This window comes from Fundulus heteroclitus, chromosome 6, assembly GCF_011125445.2.
Source record: "Fundulus heteroclitus isolate FHET01 chromosome 6, MU-UCD_Fhet_4.1, whole genome shotgun sequence".
NCBI classification, from domain to species: Eukaryota; Metazoa; Chordata; class Actinopteri; order Cyprinodontiformes; family Fundulidae; genus Fundulus; species Fundulus heteroclitus.
The window spans coordinates 24,619,163-24,643,110 of NC_046366.1; the positions used below are offsets into that span (position 1 = coordinate 24,619,163).

The following is a 23,948-nucleotide window of genomic DNA, read 5'->3' on the forward strand; positions in this document are numbered from 1 at the left end:
GAATGGTTGGGTTCAGGAGCGGCAGATTATAAAGCCAGCAAACAGTGGGAAAACAGTAATTCATACAAAGGTAAGCTGCGCTCAGACGGGCTCTGGCACCTGCTAACCGTTAGCGCTAACAACCACTCACGCATGTAATGTACTTTTAACTAGCTGCTATGTGTTTCAAAGGTTTAGTTAGTAACGTTAACTGCCAGCCCTCCCTAAACCCTCCGGGTTTCTCACGTATTTGAGCCTTTTCCCGCTGCCGTTTTAGTATTTATGTGCATGTATGTGGTGTGCGGCTGAAGGAAAGAAACTGTCGGCTATTAAATAAAACCGTGCAGCTTTAACTTACCAGAATGAAAATGGAGGGAACATACTCTCATAGACATCGGGATACTGTGGAAAGTTATGATCGGTAGTCTTAAAGTCGCGATCCAAGCGAGCCGACGACTCCATTGCGCTTGCTGTCTCTCCCGTGGTTGCGCCTCCAGGCAGGAAAGCGGTGGAAAGTTAGCCCGTTTTCTATGTTTTTCCCATGGCGATCATGTGTTGCGCTGTTACAGCCCACAACACAGCAACGGTTTACCATGGTTGAAATGAAGTTACGGTAAAATTAATCAAATTAAAACACGGCTGAGAGAGGGAGTACAGTATGCGGTAGTCATAAGCAGTAGTCTGAGTAGCGGGGGCGGAGCCGCGGAGGCTTTCAATATGGCGGCCACACAAAGTAATACGTCATGACGACCAAGCCCTATTCCAGGCGGCGCGTTTCGCCCGGTTAAAAGGCGAAGGACCGCCGGCTCTCCTCCCTCAGAGTCACGCTGAGCCCCCCAGACGACTGCCGTCTACGTGCGACTGACACACTCAACGTTGACTCTGGGCTATAAATACACGCCGTCTCCCTGCGTGCGTAATGAACAAACGCGCGTGCGGCTGAGTGTCTCGTGTGCCATCTTGAATTATTTAAAAATGAAAGCGCCGGCTAAAAAAAACACACGTTCATTTCAGGCCGGTGAGTAATGTTAGAGGCTTTTGGCTTTCAGATTTCGTCAGGCCGTCTTTTAGAGGGATTTCCTGTGATGGACAACGCAGGCTAACTGGTACCGGATTACAGGTTTGCACACCTAGAGACTGCGATTCCTGCCCAGTCCTCTTTGCTCAGTGAGGCAGGATGGAGAGCGTCTGCGAACGTCACGTTTTTAAGGTTCCCGGTCGGATTAGGGTCTAATCTAGCCTCGTGAGACCATCCTGATCTCGCGAGCTTTCAAGGTTTCACTCGCAGATCAGTCTGGCTACTTTCCGTTAAAGAAAATTTGGAGCCGTTCACCAAACGAACGTCCAATCAGCGTTGGCTTTGAGGCGGGTTGAGGTGTGACGCAACGGGAAGCGCGACAGTTCAGTCTAAAGAACATGGCGGCTTCAGCCGATGAAACTAGCGTTAGCGTGGCTATCGAGCAAGTTTTATCGGAATTACAGAGTATTTCTTCACTGAAAGAAGAGCAAAACACTGCTCTGGAGGCTTTTCTCAGAGAAAAAGATGTTTTTGCTCTTCTCCAGACTGGTTTCGGCAAGTGCTTGTGGTTGTGTTTTCGTCGTCGCTCTGTTAGTACGTCATATGCTTCGTTGATCTGATTGGTTTATTTGGCTTGTCTATCACCAACATAGGCCAATCAGCTAACCAGTATTTTCGCCCCCTTCCCAAAATTACTTCAACGGAAGGTTTCCAGATGGATATGCGGAGCAAATCTATCTGGCGGAGTCAGGTTAAGTCTAATCCACTGTACATACAAAGAGGCTGAAACTAAACAATGGATGAGAAAACAGTCTAGAAACCATCTTCTGAACTCATAAAGACGTTAAACGGCAGTGATCAGGCTACTGACCTCACAGTGAAGCAATAAATATAAATACATAAAGACAGACAGACAGGCAAACACAGCAGGTCTCGACGAGCCGAGCAGCCAATCAGATCGTGGCTGTAATAAAGGTGAGGTCTGACCTTTGATCCCAACCCAGCGGACCTGCTTTGTTTTTATAGAGTCTGTCGTTTAAATCCATTAAGATTCATCTTGACCTCTATTCAAATCCTCACAACAATAATAGTAATAAAACAAACTAATTCCTAGACGCCACCTCAAACCCAGCCGTGCCCCTTTAACCCCCCCGCTGAGCGGCAGCAAGGAGGAAGTACACAGCCTCTGTTTGGGTGCCTCCTCTATCTGCTCCAGCCGCACCAGAACCGAGACAGCCGGTCACGCCCCGTCTGTCTGTTTCTAAACCACATCCTGTGCTGCTGCACTCGTCAGCTGGGGCCAAAGATCGAGCTGGAGATACGCGCTCGCCTCTACTTCCTCCTCGAGTCTCGCCGAAAACGCAAAAAAACAGACGACGCAAACCCTTCTGCCGCTGGAGACCTTTATATGTGTGATGGTCTTAATCCAGTAAGCCATTTATCCCCAGACTGGGAGACACTTTGTTTTTTTTTTTCGGCAGCCCGATCGATAAAAAGCCACAGGGGAAGCGGGCACTAAGCGGAGGGGCAATTAAACCAACACACATCCTCTCCTTTTTCCTCTTTGTTTGCCGTTTGTGTTGTTTTTTTTTTAGCGCTGCGGGCTCTGGGATTAGCTGGGACTCTAATTGATGTCTTCATGTTCAGATCTGGACTCATTCCTGGAAGAATAAAAAAAAAAAAAAAGGAGTGTGTGTGCGTGTGTGTGTGTGTGTGTGTGTGGGGGGGGGGGGTGCTCACTCATTGATGGTGGTCTCCGTTTGACGTAGGTGCAGAGAGGGTGAGATTGCTCAACGTGTTTTTCCTCCTGGTTCAGCCTTTAGACGGACGGATAACAACCGACAGGTGGACGGTTTTCGCAGAAACCGGAGGCAGAAGTTAATAATAATAAAAATAAAAAGAACCAAGGAGACAAGCAGCCAGCATGTGTGTGGATGTCCTTTCATTCAGACACGCACACATCTGCCCCCCCCTCCTCCTTTCGACAAACAAAGCGAAAGATCAGAGCCAGACAAACAGGCTGATAGGTTAGTCATGAACAAGCTCCCCTCTCACACACATTCCCACAGAGGCCAGATGAGGACAGGTACATTCCCCGCTGGCTTTGGCTTCAGGCAGCGAGTACTTTTTGGGGTTTTTTTTGTTTTTTTTGCAACACATGGCTCCTGCGTCTAGACGGTCAAACGTGGTCTTCCTCCCTCCTGCATGACCAGAGTTCCAGCACAATCTGCCCGTAAAAACCAACCGGACACGATTACCAAAGCCGCCTGTCGCCGCCACATGGCAGCCAGAGCCTCGATTTAGAAACCCAGACATAGTTTTTTTTTTTTTTTTATGGGTTTTCTTATTCATCTTCCTCACATTTCACGGCTGAATTACAGACCCAGTCTGGTCTACGGCAGGACTTTAGTATAAAGATGCAGTGATGAGGCTCTAATGGGCCGATACACATTTATCTTTCCTCTGAGGTCTGACCGGCAGATTCTGATCCAGTCAAAATACACCCCCCCCCCCTGAAAAGAATAGAAAACAAGAGAAGATTGTATTACGGGTGGTTTAGTGGCGCTAGCAGCTTTAAATGCAGCGAAACATCAGTCCCTGAATGACTGAATGAACCCGGTGGTTAATGTGGTTAAAGACCAACACTGGCGGCAGCTCTTAGTTTCTAAGAACCTTGTTAACTGCAAATAAAGACCTAAATAATCGGCATATATGACCTTCAAACCACAGATCAGATCTGATCATATTTCTATGTCTGCATTTTTTTTTTTTTAAGTTTAATCCTAGAAATTTGAAAACAAATGGAGGGAAATTGGACGTTTTTATACTTATTTCTGACTTAATATAAACACAGTTAGCTCATTGGTGCAGACCTCATTAAGGGGAAATTGGCCGATTGCGTCTGGTGCAGCTTAAAAAGCTGATTTAAAAGGACTCTTATGTTTGTAATGTGTTTAGGGTATTGCTTAAAAAAAAAAAAAAGAAGAAGAAGCAGAGAATCTCGCTTCAACCTGACCCAGAGGGTATTATCGATATCATCCGTTCAGAAGGCGCTGTGGTCCATAAAAGTGATGAGATGACGCACAAAGACATTGTGGTCAATACCCCCCCCCCCACCCCCCCGCAGACATTGCTTCATAAGCAAAGGGTACAACCAAATTATCTCACACATCTCTTCCAGCGTCTGCGCCGCTGTGACTAATAGTCCTGTGCAGACAGCAAAATATTGCCTCATAATGCACTTATGCGCCTCAGTTGGAAAGGAAAAAAAAACAAAAAAAAACGACTCGGAAGTTGTGAAATGCTACGCAGGGTTGGTTTAGATGATATCTGCATTTTGTTCACGAGCCGTCGTCGTTGTTTGCATTATTTGAGGATAATTGGTGCAGTTTCTCCACGCAATGAAATAATCGCAGCAAGACGAGCTCACAGAGAAGAATTTGACAAATAATCGCAGCAGAAATAAACACAAACACCCTTTTTTTTTTTTTTAACTACTCATCAAAATGGGAAAGACTGGGGGGGGGGGGCAACCCATTCAAGGAAGAGATGTGAGATTAGAAGAGGAGCAAATGTTCCTAAGATTATACTAAGGTACTAGAAAATGACTAATTTTAAGCTTTTACTTATCAGAGCTTTACAACAAGCGCGGAGGGAAGCGTGAGCCTGAAATCCCGCTGAAGACCAGGGCCACTCGCCCGTACACTGCAAAAACGGATCTAAAAATAAGTAAAATGTTCTTAAAGTTAGTGTATTTATCCTTGATTTGAGCAGGTAAATAAGATTTCCTGCCAATGGAATGAGTATTTTGACCCCTAAAATAAGATAATTAGACATCCTGCACTTGGAATAAGATGATGAAGGTGAATTGTTCCTATTTTAAGTGCAGAAATCTTATTCCATTGGCAAATTATCTTATTTACCTGCTCAAATCAAGGACAAAAACATTCATTTTAAAGAATATTTTACTTATTTCTAGTTCCGTTTTTTGCAGTGTAGTGCTCGGCGTGAAAATCAGAGCGCATCTGAGTCAGTCAGAGCCAACGGTGCAGCGCGGAGGACGGCCTTCGACTGCGCCGCTCCAGTGCAGAAATGTGCGAGCATCGCCGCCGCTCCCTCCCTCCCTCCCTGGTGCCCCTGCGCAGAGATCATTAATTACCAAAGCTGCCAGGACTCACCTGCGTGAGCAAACCGGGGCCCCGCAGACAGACGGAGACACACACACACACACACACACACAGAGGAGTTAACAGACATGCTATCAAACAGCGGCTCCATCAAACAGCGATGTGGGAGGATGACGCAGTTTACTGCGAGCAAACAAACACAGACACGAGCAGACACACTTCATGGCTCCCTGGAGGACGCGTCGACTCAGAACGAGGCCAGTGGGGCCCTCGTCTTGTCTGCCGATGACTGTACTCATCATCTGAGCTCTAACTGGGACACCGTGCACTCGGCTTGTATGTTTGTGGAAGAGATGCAAGATCTCCACCAAGCAGAAGAGGTGGTGGTGGTGGTGGGATGGAGAAAGAAAAATAAATAAATCTCCCACGAATGCTTTTGCGATTGTGCTCGTCGGGAAAGGTAGGGCACTGGTTTAACAAATGGCATTCGAGTCGGTTGCCTGGTTTCCTGCGCGAGGGAGCCTGGCTTACTATTCGAAACGGATGAAACAACTCGGAGCCGCTTGGAGACAAGAGGCGAGTGAGAGAGGCGCGGCGAGGACGAGCGTTGCTAAGCAGACTGAAAGCTGAGAGAGGCTGTCGGCGAGCCAGCAATGCACTGCTATCACTCCAGAACGGGAAAAAAAAAAAACACAAAATGGAGACGCAAGCCCGACCCCGCTCTCATGGCAAAACTAAATCTGCACAGCACCCAGTACAAAAAAACAGAGACTCAAAAGGCCTCATTCAAAGACTTGTTCGGGCTGTAAAACGGGCTTTAAAACATTCTGTGCATCTCCAATTATGGGTAATTAATGCTTTAGTGTTCCAGAGAAATCAGAAATAAAAATCAAACAACTTTCAGCTTCATCTTTCATGACTGGAATTGGTAAAATTGGAAAAATCCTTTTTTCCAATCCGTGTTTCCGGGTCGCAGCAGCAACAGCAGCCGACCTTCAGGGCGGAAGGCGTTACTGAGGGAAGAATATTCAGCGTCTCAACCAGCCATTTGAAATGAAATGCGCAGAGATGAAGGGAGCTTCTCAAAAGGAAAACCGTTTTACGACAACATACCAAGACGCGCTGCGGTTTATTCAGGCTGCGGGAGAGCGAGAGAGAGCAGGACGTGGAGGAAATAACAGGAAGGCTGAATAAAGTAGTCCCGTTTGGTCCACCTGCACTGCAAAAACAGAACTAAAAATAACTCAGATTTTCTTGAAATGAGTGCGTTTATCCTTGATTTGAGCAGGTAAATAAGATGATCTGCCAATGGGATAAGATTTATGCACTTAAAATAGGAACAACTCATCTCCATCATCTTATTTCAAGTGCAGGATGCCTAATTATCTTATTTTAGGGGTCAAAATACTCATTCCATTGGCAGATAATCTTATTTACTTGCTCAAATCAAGGACAAACGCACTCATTTGAAGAAATTTTTACTTATTTTTAGTTCTGTTTTTGCAGTGTGAGCTTTGACCCTCTGTCATCTACGCACTGGATTTGGAAGGGTTGGCAGCTTTTTTAGAAATCCCATTGCTGATTTAGGGGTGTTAAGTCATGCTAACCCGAGCTAATTGCTAATATAAGCTGCTAAAGACAACTTTGCGGGTGAAAACCCGGTTTGCACACTTGCGGCACAGCTACTAATACTGGAAGCTTTACAAATACTGGAATACTGGCAACGAGGTTCTGATCGTTGCGTCTCTGATCACATTTATCCCCTGAAGTTTCTTAATCAGCCGCTTGGTTACAGTTCTGCCTAGGGCTGGGCGATAAATCGATTTAATCGATTAATTCGAATTTACAATTCTTTAAGATTTCATCTTTGGAAAATCTTGATTTTATTTTGCCGATACACTCATTGGGTTTCCATGAAGAGAACAGCATGTGACATTTAGGCAAATGTATTGTCAAAATATTGTTAAGTGGAAACTTTTTACCATAATACGAGGTACTTCATTTACTTATTTACTTTTTTTTTTAACTTAGTTTGAAGTTCACAAGTGTAGTGAAGCCTGTTCTTAGCTCAATGTGTAATACCACTAGCAGCAAATGTTTTGTTATATTTTCATTGTTTATAATGGCACGGCTGCCATCTTGTTTTACAAGCATGTTTCACAGCTTGTTTTTAGTTGCACTTTGAATTCAAGTTCCTGACGAAATGCTTGACATAAAAGCAAGGTTTTCAAATAATTTCTTTAATTTGTTTTTATGAAACAAAAAGGAGGGCAAAAAAAAATCGATTAATCGGATTTGGTATGATAAAATCTGAGATTTATTTTTTAATCCATATCGCCCAGCCCTAGTTCTGCCATACGGTGGGATGGAGAAAAGGCTGGGGGAGGGGGGTTTGTCCTTGAGGAGACATGGACCCCAGATACGGCCATGGTGCTCCAGAGAGAAGCTTTCACCTGGCTAAAACGCCCCGCAGGGTGAAATCTATCACAGCCACGCGGAGAGAGAGAGAGGCTGCTGAATCCTAACTGGCCCTGGGTGCTGGGGCTGTTCTGCAGGGAGCTTGGGTCTCATTCATATTACATGCAGGAGCTCGTTTGAAGCCTCCACTGCTGCTCCTTGGATGGGCAGCTCGGCTTCGGCGCTCAGATCTCTGGGGCTCAGCTGTCTCTCCCTCTGACACACACATACACACACACAGCCACCACAACCAGAACCCACCACTTACTGTGTCACGAGCTATCGCCACCGACGTGTCTGCAAGTGGTTTGGTTTGCACTGCAAAAAGGGAACTCAAAGTAAGTCAAATTTTCTTGAAATTAGTATATTTTTCCTTCATTTGAGCAGCTAAATAAGACCATTTGCCAATGGAATGAGTATTTTTACCCCTAAAATAAGATGAATAGACATCCTGCACTTGAAATAAGATGATGGAGATGAATTGTTCTTGTTTTAAGTGCAAAAATCTTATTCCATTGGCAAATAGTTTTATTTAGCTGCTCAAATCTAGGATAAATACACAAATTCCAAGAAAATTTTACTTACTTTCAGTGCCCTTTTTGCAGTGTGTGAGGGAATCTCAATGCTTCACGTTAGAATTAAAAACACCCACAGCGGGTTGAATCCTCCGTTAATGATCTGAGAAGCACAACGGGCCAGACGGAGCAGCAGGAGCGCCGTTCGCCTTTGGGGGGGGGGGGGGGGATAAAATGTGGTGGCGGTCTGAGTCAGAGCTGTAAGTGAACACACCTGGGCGAAGATCAAACGGGGCAGAGGGAGAAAGAGCAGCGCGGCCATAAATCTTCGTCCCGGCGGATGAGTGGAGCGCAGACCGCAGCACGGATGGAGCACCGTGACTCATGCTGCAGGACGAGGGGGGAGGAGGGGGGGGGACGGGGGGGGATATGTCTGCTGGTGGCTGCGTTTTACGTTCGTTTGTCTGTCTGCGTGACCCCTTTGACTTCCTGCGGGAAGACGTTGGGCCTTGTGAAGAAACATCGTGGCGTTTAACGACAAGGACGTTCCTTCTCCCGCAAAGATGCGCCGCCGCCTTAGTGAACAGAAAACCAGGCGGGGATGGCCGTCTGCCAGAGCGGCTGATTAAAAGAAAGGAAGAGAGGAAGTAAAAAAAAAAAAAGGCAACCCTGCCAAAAAAAAAATAAAATAAATGTGCATCGTTAGACTGACTGCTGGATCCCCTCCGACGTGAGTCACTCTGGTGAAGAAAACACGAGAACGTATGGTCTCGTCGGGAACCAGGATGTGTCTCAGCCGGTGGATTCTGATAGCGATGACGAAGCGAATGTCTGGCATTGCAACGCGAGCGCGTCACGGGAAACTGGTTAAACTGTAGCCAGATTGTAAAAACCACAAGGCAAGGCCGCGCCGTCTGAAGGATGCAGTCAAGGGTGACGAGGGTGCATGAAAGATGGCTGCAGACCCCCGCTAACTTTTTCATCATGCCATGTCCACTTCAGGGCGTTTTACTGGGATTACGTGCGATGGACCAACACAAAGCAGGGCATAATTGAGACGTAGAATGGAAAAGGTGCGTTTTTCCCTTAAATAAAACATGTCGTTAATACAAGCAAAGCCCAAACGTTCATCCGGAGCCACGGCGAGCTGGTTCAGGTCCAGTGTTGTATAGTAACAGAGTATAAATACTTCACTACTGTACTTAAGTATATTTTGGAGTACTTTATACTTTCCTCGAGTATACATTTTCAACCTTCACTTTTACTTCACTATATTTTCGAACTTAATTGCGTACTTTTACTCTGATACATTTTCAATGTTTGGTTTAGTTAGTTACGCTTACAAAAAGGTTTTATTTTCTGTCTAAACTTGGTCTAAATTTCTCCTGCACTTGGTTGTATATATTATTTTAAGTGAATTTGACCTTCAAAGTTTACCGAAATGTACAAAATGTCATTCAAACTGCATTTGCTTTGTTTTACTTTTTACTTTTTATTACATTACTTGAGTACATCTATTTTTACAGTAATTTTCATACTTAAGTACAAGACATTTCAGAAACTTTAAGACTTTTTACTCAAGTAAAATTTCAGTCAGTGACTTGGACTTTTACCAAAGTCATATTTTGGAGAGATACCTATACTTTTAATTGACTCTAAGATTTCAGTACTTTATACAACACTGTTCAGGTCAACGCTCTCCGTCCGATCTGACGCCGCCGCGCCTACTTTGAGAAGAAGAATGGGCCGACGCTGGCGGAGATGCTGGCAGTGCTTAAAAAAAAAAAAAAAAAAAAAAGACGCTTTATCGGCGCTCGCCCTGATTTCATTTACAGCTTAGAGATGAGTGCCGGGGGTCAAAGACCTTTTAGATGTGGGGTGTGTGGAGTTGATCTAGACCAGGGGCCTGCAACCTTTACCATTTTGCCTACAGTCCACTTGAATTAAACTCGTTCAGAGCCTCAAATGTTGCCTGGTCTTTTGAAAAAAGACAAGTTATAATTTTTGATAAAGATCTACTGTAGGAACTATGTTATAATTAAAGAAACGCCCTTTTATGTCTATGTTGGTTTAAAAAAAAAAAGAGGATTTATGGGATGTTGATATTTGTGGATAATGATGTAAAAAAAAAAAAAAATCTAACTTTTGATTTAAAATGAAATATTACTGCCTCTTTTAGCATCATTCTGTTGTGAAAATTAAAAGCATTCTTATATTTAAATACCATAATAAAAATATAATTTATTAAGAGCCACTGTGGAAGGTCCAAAGAGCCACTTGCGGCTCCAGAGCCACAGGCTGCAGACCCCTGATCTAGACTCAGGAGATCCAGAACCAGCGCTGGCTGAGCTGCTACAAGCTCCGCAGGGACACGAGGCAAAAGAAAACACTGCACATCCGTGTGTGTGTGTGTGTATGTGTGTGTGTTTTCTCCAGGGTTCCCAAAGAAATATATGAGCAAGACAAATGATTCCCGTGAGCGGCGCCGACGCAGGTGGGATCAACAGCGAGATAAACCCGTAAACATTTGGCAGCAGAGGGCCTAAAAGTAACAGAGTGACTGCCTGACTCCTGCAGGCCGGCCTCTGGTTGCCAGCTTTACCGCTTCGCCTCCAGCAACAGGATTTATGGGGTAAAATAGAGAGAGAGGCTGGCGGCGGTGGAAGGGGAGGAAAACAGTCGGTTTGGCGTTTTGAAGTTAGTGGAGCAAAGGTGAGACTCGCAGGAGCGCAGCAAACCCCGTTCAGCAGGTTTGGGCTGCTCTCAGCTTTCTGTTTGGGTTTCCGCCGTCTAGACTGGAGGTGGAAACCCAACGACTGGAGGGCCGAGGCCGACTCGTCTCAAGCATCCCTGCCACGTTGAGGTCGGCAGGTATCGCTGCTAATAAATTAGGGCCTCTCTCTCCTGATCCACGCGTGTTTGCCACATGCATAATTGATGGTTGTGGCGGCCGGGCTTAATGTGTTGTGGATGTGCAGCGCGGTCGGCCCGGCGGGGCTCGTGACACGCCTTTGATATCCTGTTTATCTGCTTGTCTGGGAGACGGGGGGGAAGAAGGGGGGAGGAGATCCCGCCTGCATGGCTGCACAAGCGCATGTGGGCTCTCTCTCCCGTGGATAAGCTTCGTCTCCGGCGTTCTCGGTTTGGATCTCCATTAATCGCCGTTTCCCCACAGGGAGGAGTCCTTTCAGATGCAAACGCGTCCCGCTCCGCTGGCACACAGCGCCCGCACCCTGGCAGTCTCCCACAGGCCCTCCGCGGCGCCGCCACATCACCGCGCTCCCATGGAGACCGGACAGTGGACGGCTAATCTCCTCGTCAACACGTCGATTAATTAATACGGAGGCTCGTTAACTCGGGTCTCATGGAAACAGCCAGTCACACACGCGCGTGTTTCTCCTCCACCAATCAGTGTCGCCGCTGATCTGCGCTCGTTATCGGCCCGGCTTTCCTCAGAAGCAACAAACTGGTCCGGTTGCCCCCGAGTGGGGAGGGGGGGGGGAGGCGAACATGCAAACAAGCTGTCGGTCTGGGACACTTTTAGAGCCTGAAGGACGACTGGGAGGGGCCTGGCAGGTTTGTTTAGTCTGTGGGGCTGCTGGCAGACGGAGCCATGCCCGCCGCCCTGCAGTCAACTCGCTCTGGTGCAACCTTCAGTTTACACACCGCACTGAAAGAAAGAAATAAAAATTAAAACAAAGACGTCTAAGATGATCTCACTGCTTTTATAACGATGCGCCCTGCTTCATTCGCTCGTTCTTGTTTGGACTCTGGTGGCCGCGTCTGTTTTTCCCCCCTGATTCTTTTTTCCACTTCGGTAAACGCACCTCAACTTTCTTTCGCTTTCTGTTGTAAACGTAGACGTCCACGCCAGAAACCCTGCAATCATGTTGGTCCAGGCCCAAAAAAAGGCTGACGTGACTAAAAAAGCAGCCAGACTGCTATCAGCCAGGATAATCGGTGCATCTGAAATCTATTTATGTTTTTTCCAAAAATAAAGAGTTTTTATTTTATAGTTCTGACCCGACGACTGTAAAGTGTTATAAAACTTTAAAAATAGAGCCGGTCTACGCTAGACGGCGTGCTAAAAGGAATGTCCAGTTTCTGTCAAACCTGAAGGCAGCTTCATATTCCAGCTCTGAGCTGGATACAGTTCACGCAAAAGGCCTACAATGTTTTCTTAAATGCAGAAAAATACAAAAGTTATTTTAAATATGAGGCTCAAAAACTGTTTTTTTTATTATAGAAAATGTGTTGGAACCCGATATTCACTCATAGGTGACATAATGATGTAAAACGTGGAGGATAACTCGGTGTTTGTTCAACCGTAATGCCAGCCGCACGATTTGGTCCCCTCAGGAGCTAAAATCATGACAAGTAGCAGGATCTGACCCTTGATCGAGATTCTTTCCAGTTCTTTCAGGTTAGTTCTAGACTTAAACACACTTTGGCACACTTTTTTTTAATCTATTGGATAAAATTTGGATAAAATTTGGATAATATTTGGATAATATCGCAATCCTTTACTTTTTGGATTCAGAACAACCTTTAAACCAGAAATCTGCTGCAAAATATTTTCTTATTTCTTAAAATAAACTCAATCAAAATCTAAATCGGCGCGTCAGACAGTGAAGAAAACTGGAACTCGACCCAGAAAAGCCAGATCGGTGATCGGCATCTAGATTTTATGGACTCTTCGTAGAGCAACACAGGTCCAGTATTAGCAGCAGGGCGTTGCGCTAGCTCCTGGGGTCGCCCGGCAGATCATTTTAGCGTCTGCATACGCTGAAAATGATCCAGTTCCAGTCACCAGCCGACTTCTCAGTCCGTCTCTGACTAAGATAAAAACAATTTTTTTAAACATTCAGAGGCTTGGAACCCCAAACTTTTCCTGAACCTTTGTAAACTCCTGCCCTGGCGCCGACTGATGGTGGTCTTCTGGTGGGCCGGGGGTGAAGGGCAGAACTCCAACGTGCCGCGGCGTTTTAACGTGACGTAGACACTGTGAGCTGCTGCAACACTAACCCACGGGAAGACGTGGACTGTGGCCGGTGGGGGGGTTTGGGGGGCCCTGAACACGTGAAACCTAAAACCGCGGAATATTCTTGTCTGTTTAAGACAAAAGGCTCAGAGGTAACGGCTTTGGCATTCCTCCAGCGAGCTGCAGTCCCCCTTACAGCTCTGTAATGCTGCCACTGACCTGATGGTGACACAGCAGCGGGGCCCCTCGCCTCAGCTCCTCCCACCTAGAGGGGCCCCGCTCAGTCTCCCACAACAGGCAGCACATTTATGCACAGGAACCGTGAGTGGCCTGCGGTGGCCCCCTTCTACATTCCACCCCCTCACGTCTTTTTTTTTTGTGCCATCCTACCGCTCCTCTCCGTTTCCACATCCTTCAAGGCTGCAGACCGGATCGATAAGCCTCGGCCTTTTTCCGCCCCGTCCGCCTCGCAGAGACGCACACAAGTGGTCTTATTGCTCGCGCAGCGATCGACTTATCGGCTCGTTTGAACGCTTGCTTTGTTGCCGTTAGCCGATTGGAGCGTTCGGAGATACGACGCAGACCGAGGAGGCAGGAGATAAAACGAGAGACTGCGAACTGATTGCTGGAAGACAAAACTTGCCAGGGTAAAAAGAGAGAAAAAAGCTGATCGACGACAGACTTCCAGATCGAGAGACGGACACATAAGGGAGGAAAAGCAGCGACGACAGCAGAGAGACTCATCAGCGCCATGCAGCTGCGTTTAAAGACGAGTCAAATTCAGCGTACGGCGACTGAATGTCACACCGCGTGGCTAGGAATGAGGAAACCTCGTCAACGCCGTTCTTTTATCCTCCTATATTATAAATCGCAACGTGAAACCGTAAATATTGCAAATGGGCCGATATCGGCCGGCTGTATGGAGCACAGAGCGACGCAGCGGTCACCCCTCCCCCGCCTGTTGCTGCAAAACCTCCCGTCGTTCGCAAGAAAAACAAACTCGACGGTTTGGAAATATTTCTGGAAGCAAAACAAACCAAATCAAAAACTGATGTGGCGCTCTAAAGTTTTAAAACTAAGAAAAAGGGTGCCATGACTTAAGCTGCCAACTCCAGGCCAGCTACGTTTTGGAGCAGCAAGCTCTCTCTATAGTTAGTTATACCTGCTAAAGTCTGCTGGTGGACATCAGGGTCTATTTCTCTCACTCTGATGAGTTCTCCTACTGCTCTCCAATTTGCATTGCTTGTTGTTATTTCAGCTTTTAACCTTTTGTTCTCTCTTTCTCTTCATAGAAGGTACACCTGGTCTGGCGTTCTGTTAGCTGTGTCATCATCCAGGGAAGACAGATCACCCGCTTTCCTTCCCGTTAAAGGGGAGTTTTTCTTTCCACTGTCGCTTCATGCTTGCTCAGTATGGATTGCTGCAAAGCCATGAACAAGCAGACGACTCTCCCTGTGGCTCTACGCTTCTTCAGGAGTGAATGCTGCTTGTCAAGACTCGATGCAATCTGCTGGGTTTCCTTTTTTTTTTTTTTTTTTTTTTTTTGACCAATCTGTATAATTTGATTGAATTTGACTTTGTAAACTGCGTTGAGATGATGTGTTTCATGAATTGGCGCTATATAAATAAAATTTAATTAAAACTACAATTTCATACATTCCCGGTTTTTTTTTTGCTATATTTTTGGGTCAAGGCAATCATAGCGTGCAAATCTCACTGCGGCCCTTGTCCAATTAGCACGTTTGCTCCGGTCCAATTAGATCCGAGCACGACGGCGAGTCAAGGCAGCTCCGACAGAGCAGAGCAGACTGCCCAGGAGCCAGCCAGCGACTTACAGCTGCGCTGCTCGGCGGTAAATGAAGTCACTGGTTTCCAAATAGCAAAACAGAGGAAGCCGGGGAGAGCTGCAGCTGTCTGCCGTCTGTGCCGCAGCCTCTGTGTCAGCCCGGCCGGGGGGGTGGGGATGGGGGGGGGGGGGGGGGGGAGAAAGACAGAGGCGAGGCTGTTCCCTCCGTCTGACTCGTCTGACTCTGGGCCAGCTAGACGCTGCAAAACAAGGCCGGGGCAAACAGGCAACACATGTCAGGGGTTGTGCCGTGCTTTAAAGATAACGTTTGAAACCGAACATAGGGACTGTTTTTTTTTTTTTTGTTTGACTGTTTCCTCGCTCTCCTTTCACCTCAATATGAAAAAAACAAAAGCTTTGAGAAAAAAAAAGAAAAAAAAGAAAAAAAAAGTGAGATTGGGCCAGCGGAAGATGTTGTTTTTAGATGTTTTGGAACCCGTTGCTTGGCTATCGCTGATGTCGCAAAGTTTCACAAGGTGGGGGAAGAAGGCAGTCGTCGAATCTGACTTTGATCTGTTACTTCCTGTCTTCTTTGGAAACCAAATAAAAGGAAAGGAGAATATAAATAAAAAAAAAGCAAACAACACCTGATGTGTGCATAAGTGCGGAGCGCGAGCAACGGGCCCAATGAGCCCATTGTCTGCGGCGCAACCAAAAATAATCTGCTTAATAAGGCTTGGGCTTGTTGCCGCTGTCTGGTCGTGGCGTCCGTCAAGCAAATTCTGTTTACACAGCGGGGATCTGCAGACAGGCCGGCCCGGGCCTCCGAGCACAAGGCGCCATTTACAGAGCGCAGGTCCTGGAGTTTTTTTAAATGCACCTACTTAAAGCAAACACGCCCAACAGGATATGGGACTTTCTAAAAAAAAAAAAAAAAACACATTTCCAGGGAGCGGTTGTCGTCTGCGTCTCATCTCGTTGCCCTCTGGTGAGAGCTGGACTGCTAGTAAATGTGCACATTGACGCCATGGGTCATTAAGAGCTCATGGGAAAAGGAGGGAGAGGGAGGGGGAGAGGGAGAGGGAGGGGGGGAGTCCGTGTTCGGGGTCAGAACCAACACGCAGAGATTTTTTTTTTTGTTTTAAGCCTGAATGGCTGTAGCGCGCTGGCCAGGCCGGCCTCCTGCTCACATCCACTGGGATGTGGAACAAATGAGTCACGCGGGCCGGCGAAGTGGAGGCGGCTGGACTCCAAGAGTCTGGAGGATGTTCGGGGTGGAGGGACGTGTCCTGCTCGCTTCCTCCACGGGCGCGCGTGCTCCCGTTTACGCGGCGGTAGCGGGAAGCGGCCGCGTTGCCACGCGGGGGTCACCTTGTTCTCTTATACACCCGTGCGTCCGTTCTCAGCAGAGAGGGGAGGGGTGGAGGCGGGTGGAGGAGCGTCATCTCCAACCCTTGGTGGTAAAAAAAAAATAAAAAAAATCACCTGCTTCCTGGAGGACTTCCATGCAGGGATCTCTCCAGGAACAAGCCCCACTATTGCTTTGTTTCCCTCCAAGTACAGACACATTTAGTTACTGCCAACTCTTAATTTCCGCAGCGTAATCTTAGAAAAATTAAGAGAAACCCAACAATTCTGGGTTCACTAACATTTTTGTTCAAAATATCCTGAAAGGATTCAAGGTGGTTTAAAATCCAAGTAACATTTAGCAAACTACACGCAGTTACATTTGTGATGGTCAGTCAGAAACAGCTGTTTGTCTGTTTTTTTTCTGGCATCTCTCCCCAACAAGGCGTCTAAATGGTTCTTGGTGACCCTGAGATGCCAAGTCGTTACCTCTGTGAGAGCCTTGCTCACTACGCGCTGGGGAAAGAAATGTGGGTCCATGTCCAGCCTGAAGGCTGAAAGAAACGCTCCTCGGTCTGATGTCCCATTTAAACATTTATGGACGCAGAACCTAACAGATTACCGATGAGAACCTCACTTTAAAAAGAGAAAAAAACCCGCTTCAGTTACATTTATGTTGCCTATCGTTCTGCGCCATATAGGATTTGACATTGAGCAAATGTACTAGAAACTGAAAGTTGGATTCTAATACCACTTTAGCTTTGTATGTTTGAATGTAAGTTACCACTATAGAAGTTGTTGTTTCTTTAGAGGGCTTTTTACACATCTATAGCAGAAGCTGCAAAAAATAAATAAATAAATAAATAAATATTTTGTGCAAGTTTCTCATGAAACTAAAGTCTGCAAAGGGCACGGCGGCTGGCCAAGACGGCGTCACTGGCACTGACGTTAAAGAGAAAGCGCGTGGAAATCACCTCGGAGAGAGCAGACAGCACCTCGAACTGTGGAGAGACGCGGGCTCCAGAGAGCCTGACAAAGTGTGAGACAGAGAAAAATGTGTCACACCGGCCTCCAATTATCTGACACACACACACACACACACACACACAGAGAGAATGACAGCGTCTGACACATAAAGCACTAAAATACACGCCGACATGTTAGGATTTATGCTCCAACGTGACATTACAGATGCTTTGGTGCTTTTGTCGCCTGGGTCCATTGTTGCACACTGTGTGCGTTTCCGCTGCGGTAATAAAACGTCTTTTTTATTTTTTCTCCCCTTCTTACAACGTCTGTAACCTACGAGTCTGAGATCTGGGAGAGGAATGCGGTCAGGATGCGAGAGACGAGACAGCAGACGGCGTTTCCACGCGCTCCCAAGTTAACCACACGCGGAAAAGGGAAGAAGAAGAAGAAGAAGAGAAGAAATCGTGCGTTCCATTTCCCCCCGCGCGCGCGCGCGTGTAAACATCGCGTGTTTGTTTTGGAGCCCAGTCTGCGCTTAGGGTCAGGCACACAGGCGGGCCGCTTTGTTAGGAAAGGTGACAAATAAACCGCGTTAGCGAGGGCTGTTGGTTTTGCTTTGACTCCGAGGGGAAAATGTGATCCGCGTTTGTGCATCAAAGCGCGAGCAAACCGCAGCAAACAGACGAAAACACGCGGAAACAACAGCAGAAGGAGAGAGGGAGGGGGGTGGGGGTTACCACCGCGTTGGTCAAAGGCAGGTCAGGAGACATAAACCACCTCATGGCAGGGAGAGCAAATCTACAGCTTTTCCCTCAGCGACTGTTGACTTTTTTATAGACTTGCTGGCCTTGTGGCTCTGATCATATATTGACGTCCCCCCCCCACCACCACCACCACCCACCCCCAACAGCAAGAAGAAAGAGAATAAGAAAAACCATCAAGCAATACACAGCCTCATAGACGAGCTGAAGAAATTCAATGAAGCAATTTCAATTTCAGGTTGGCCTCCAGGTGAAGGGACTCTGGAAAATAGCTTTGGCGTGCAGAAAATATTTTCCTTTCCCGACAAACCATTATTCCCAGGTTTCTCAACAATAATAAAAGAAATCGGCTTGTTAAGGGGACCAACATATTACTTTTTTTTTTTCTTTTTTTATACTGCAAAGGCATGTGCGTAACAAGAAACTCCAATTTACTGAGAGCAAACTGGAACATGGTCTTTATTCAGCTGCCGGCACGGAGACCATTCCCCGAGCGTCCCGAGCCGACCATTTTGTTCGGCGCCGTTCCCGCTGACCTCCAGCCGACTCCTGGGGGGGGGGGGGGCAAATGATGCACTTCCTCCTCAGCTGGGGCCAGCGGGAGGAACGTGGGCCTGATCAGACCTGGTGAAGCAGATGTCGCCACCTGTCCCAGGACTCAGACACGCTCTGGGTCAGGGCGGGTTTAATGTCTGCTGCAGCCCAGTTAAAAAGGCGACATATAGTCGGCCACGCTGCAGAAAAAAAGCAAACACTACCCACAACAAAGAGGAATATTCATTCTCTATTGGTGGAGGTAATCCTGATTATTTTCACCTTGACCAATCAGGCTGCGGGTGGCAGTGACAACTACACTCTTCGGTGCGGAAGTTGCTACCGAAGGAAGTTGACCGTTTTTTTAAATATACGTAAAAAGTTTAGGGGAAAAAAACGAAGTCAGAAGTCACAGTGAAGCTATTTAAAAAACGGAAACCATGTTTAACGACAAGTTAACACACTTAGGCGGCTCATTCAGGGTGTGACAGAGAGAGAGAGAAAGAGAGAAAAAGATCACAGGAAGGGTTGAGAGAATAGAGAAAACGTTGCTCTGTTCGACCCTTTTTGAGCTTTCTGTGTTTGTTTTTCATGGAAAATACTGTATTTGGAAATGTGAGCATCCTTTTGCCAATGTCAGATTTAATGCAAGTGATAAACATGTAGACAGTTAATGTAAGACAGCCAAATATGTACGTCCCATCAGTTCATTAGAACCAAACCAAACCAAATCCCAGTAACAAAAACAAGCATTTGGTGTGGCTGCTACAACGGAGTGAGCATTCAATGAGACCCAAATAAGCCATTTTAAAGAAAACTACCGTATATCCTTTTTTACAATACGTCTAGACATATTTACAGCTTATACTGGCTGGAGCAAAGCGAGAGAGTGAGATCCAGAGCAGATAACAGGAAGGCTAAACGCAACACAGCAAAGATGGTTTTTCCTAGTGGTTTAGAGTTTTTAAATCAGTCTAGCAGATGGATTTGGAAACGTCAAGTTAGAGTAAGGATACACCATCTCACACATAGAAACTGGTGTTTTAGTGATGCAATCTTTCCAAGAGGTAGTTATTGAGGAGTAAAAAAAAAAAAAAGAAAAAAGACCCAAAGCAAGCCATGTATAGTTTCAGTTTTGAAATGAAAGCGTGAGAGGAGACAGAGAGATGTCTGAAGCCATTTCACAGGAAACGGCGATTTCCATGACATGTCCAGACGAGGTTGCGTTTCGTTCAGCAAGAGACGGAGACGGAGGCAACAGGAAGGCTACGCAAAGTGCAGCGACGTTGTTCTATTTTAACTCTCAGGCTCAAACCTGTCTGGCACGGAACATCCTGAACTTGAAAATGTTGGCACACTTCAGGAAATGAAAGAATCTACGTTCCCAGGGAAAACACGAGGAGTGTGCCGTTAAAGTGATGCCAGCCACGCTAACCGCGCCAATTTTTAATAAAAGATGTTTCAGAGCCTTAAAATGTTAAGAACAAAACAAAAATTGTCTTCGTTTTAAAATAGCAGAACCATTTTTTGACAGCAACTGCTGTCTGTCTCTCACACAGTGTGACATCACCCCTGTATTTTATAACAACTAGTCACAGCTCATTGCAGAGATGCTGTTTATTTATTTATTTATTTTTATATATATATATATATATATATATATATATATATATATATATATATATAGATATAGATATAGATATATATATATAGATATAGATATAGATATAGATATATATAGAGAGAGAGAGAGAGAGAGAGAGAGAGAAATAAACAGCATCTCTGCAATGAGCTGTGACTAGTCTGTCTCTCACACAGTGTGACATCACCCCTGTATTTTTTTTAACAACTAGTCATAGCTCAATGCATATATATATATATAAATATTTTTTTTACTGTTTATGGGTAAATTTCATTCAAACTGGGACATCTCTACTTACTAGCAGCGTTGTGTTCGCGACATGCAACGCAAAACAACCGACACCAGGAGTTTCTCCAGAAGTGCACTTACTTTGTCGAGGGAGCTCTTCAGCTGATAGTGGAACTTCTCTTTGACCTCCTCCAGCAGCTGCTTGAGTCTGGACTCCTCGGGGGTCCCCTGGTACTTCCTGGCAAGCTGCAGGTAGCAGGGCCACTTGGCCGAATCAAAGCCCCAGTGGCAGGTCCTCTTATCGGGCGACTTGTGCGAATGCATGACAAACTTCTGCGGCGAAAAGAGCAGCTGGCATTCGACGCACTGGATGCAGGGCGCCTCGGGCTGCGTGTAGAACTGGGCCACGAACAGGCCCTGGCACTTGCCCAGACACTGGTGCTCCACCTGGAAGCTGGCCTCGCTCTCCGTCAGCAGGCCCCGGGCCAGCAGCTTGCCGCTGGGGTCGGCGGGCAGGGCGGCGCCGGGGCGCAGGAGGGCGTTGCACAGCCGCTGCGCGTCCGTCAGCGTGATGAGGCCGCAGGACGGCGCGTTGAACGGCAGGATGCCCAGCACCTTGAGGATGTGCAGCTGCTCGGCGTCGCAGCGGGAGCAGTAGACGTAGAGCTCGTCGCACACCGTGTTGATCTGCTGCAGCGAGAAGTCCCGCAGCACCGAGTTCAGCACCTGGGGCAGGCAGAGGCGCTTCTCGCCGCCGACGACGAAGCAGGAGATGGACTCGCCCTCCAGCAGGGAGTGGGTGAGTTCGGTGGAGCTGTCGCAGGGAACCAGCAGGGGGCCCCCCCCCAGAACCGGCGGGGACGACAGCGGGGGCATGCCGGCGGGGGAGTGCTCGTGGCCCGTGCGTGCCGAGAACGCAGCGGGGCCGCCGAGGGAGCTCTGGCTGCTGAGGGTGAACTGGGCCAGCGTGTGTTTGAGGCCGGGACTCAGGTCCAGGGCTTTGGCCGAGCCCCCCAGGTGCAGGTCGCCCCGGGCCTCCAGGTCCAACTCCGCCTCGCGGCTCAGCTCCTCCGTCTGCTCCTTCTTCACCTTGGCAGTCTTCGGGACGGAGTCCAAGCCGCGCCTCTTCAGGTTGATCTCGGCCATGACGCGCTTCTTGATGGGCGCGTCCTCCATGCGCTCCCTGTACAGCCTCTTCATGTTGCCCTTGAACGAGGTCAAGTCTTTGAAGGGGGTTTTCAAACCGGTCTGGGTACTGGCCATGTCCGCGTACGCCAATTAATCGCCTCTCCGCTTTCTCTGCTGTGGTCGGTTCCTTGTTTTTCCTTTGTTCTCCTCCCGCTTACGTCTTTTTTTTCTAAAGGCCACGCGTCTTCTGGTAGCTGGACGCATGCATGGTGGTTTCCGTAAGTTCTCTAGGTTCTGATCCGCTGTCTAAAACACACAAACAAACAAACAAACAAAAAAATGAAGGGAGTTTAGAAACAGAGACTCTTTAAACTATGAGTTTTCATTTCACCTTAAGCGTTTTTTTGTTACAACTACAAACTTCATCCGCATTTATTGCGATTTTATGCGATAGACTAACAAAGTAAAGCAGCGCATAACTGAAGTTGAAGGAAAAATTATTAATTTTTTGAATAAATAAAACATTTTAAAAGGCTTTCATGTATGTGCATTGAGACGACACTCTGCAGAACTTTGTGGACTTTGACTGGACCATCCTACTACATTAAATTCAATTTTATTTATATAGCGCCAATTCATATATATATGAATATATACTTTGATTTAAGCCATTTCTTCTGAGCTCTGGTTGCATATCTAGAGTCTTTTCCACTCCTGGAAGGTGAACCTCCGGCCCGCTCTTAAGTCTTTCGCAGGTTTCCGTCCAGAACATTTAGCTCCGGCCACCTTTCCATCCTCCTTCCCTGTCCAAGTTTAAGAAAAGCAATGCCAAAAGTGAGATACACAGAAATGTGGACTCCAACTGGGTGACTTGAATTGAATTATATGGGGCTTAATAGATTTCCACATTTTTATTTAATTGCTAGGTATGATTTTTTTCCCTCTCACCTCCCAGTGGCACTTCTTGGTGTCGGTCTCCAACATAAAACTCTATCTTGGGGCTTTTGGAGGTCAACACACAACATTTTATGAAAGTTTAAGGGGCATTTAAGTCCTGCAAAGCACTGGATATTCTGTTGCTGAAATAAAAGACGTCATTAAAAACTGTTAGAGAGCCCACAAGCTCCATAAAGAAAGAGAGTAATGTCTAAGCTGCTCCCGCTTTGGGCAGAGGAGGCCAGAGGCTGCCGGCACGGCCCACTGAACCAAATGGCCATTAACCCACTTCACAGACACGCGGGAGAAATTTACATCAGGGAGTCCGACAAAGGGCTTTAAGACCAAATTCTCGAATGCAAAGTGAGAATTTTAACAAACCAGTTTACCAAGAATTGACAGGGCAAAAAAAAAAAAAAAAAAAAAAAAAAAAACAGCTCCATCGCCCTGCTCTTGTTGGTCATTGCATTGTGAATGGGGAAGGCTGGCTCACAGCGGCTGGGCTGGGGATGGGGGGAGTTTAAAAAAAAAAATCTTGTTTTGCAAATGAAAGGGTCCCTTCCCGCGTGCCGTCACACTGTGCCTTCCATTCGCTCCACAAACCCATGAAAAACAGCGGATGAATGCGGTCCGACTCTTCTCCCTCACTCTTCCAACCCAGACGTGCAGCGTTAGAGCCTATAAGGTCCCCTGAAACTATTTTTTTATTTTTTTATATGTCGTTATCAAGGTAGACGACAGGAATATGGTGGCCACCATTTAAACTGCGGCAACATAGTAGAAGACATTAACGTTAAATCCACTTAAAAATCATTGACGTTACAGATCCAACCCTTTTCCCTCAGGTTATGGTTTGAGTTAGTTTTGAAAAATGGAAAAAAAAAATCAGGGTTAATCTGGTTGATGTGGGCGTTTTTTAATGCATACCCAACTGACTCACAGGACTCCTTTGATGACGCTGAAGTCGTCATCCAACCTGAAGCTTTGAAGGACCAACTCAACTGGTCACACCTGATCTGGAAAACGGCAATTTTAAAGCTGCAAGCTATTATCGAGCCGTTTTTTTTTTAATTTAATTTGGTCTAATGTTCATTTTCACAAGTAGGACAAAGAATTTGAAACATCACCAATCTGTATTTTAAAGAAGCTGCTAATCTAATAGGATTCTGCTCAGGTTTGACCCATCCAGTGTTAATGTAGAACCAAAAAAAACTCTTCAAAATCAACTTTTAGAATTACAAAAAATAAACAAAAAACAGGCGTAGAGGTTTCAAAAACAAGCAATCTATGTTTTTTTTTAAGAATCTTTCATTGGTTTTCTTTCAAATTTAACCCGTTTAGGTATTAGAGTTTTTAAACTGGAGCCCATATTTAGTCAGGGAAGCAAAGTCAAAAGGAAAACCTTAAATATGACTTTTTTTTTGCTTTAACAAACAAAACAGAGGATTTGATAACCAAAAAAAATCTTATTTTATAGAATCTGTTGTTAGTGTAGATCTATTCTGCGCAGCTCTGAGCTGTCTAGGTATTGTTAATTGTC

At 46.4% G+C, this 23,948-nt stretch overlaps 1 protein-coding gene across 1 annotated transcript in view; it reads right to left on the reverse strand.

Annotated features, from left to right (window-relative positions):
• skila (SKI-like proto-oncogene a) overlaps window positions 1–21,774 on the reverse strand; it is a 38,341-nt gene extending 16,567 nt beyond the window's left edge. The window contains exon 1 of the mRNA XM_036138396.1: window positions 20,486–21,774. Within this exon, the coding sequence (XP_035994289.1) occupies window positions 20,486–21,607 (1,122 nt within the window). The 5' untranslated portion in view covers window positions 21,608–21,774. The remainder of the gene's footprint in view (window positions 1–20,485) is intronic.
• Window positions 21,775–23,948: the final 2,174 nt, after the last annotated feature.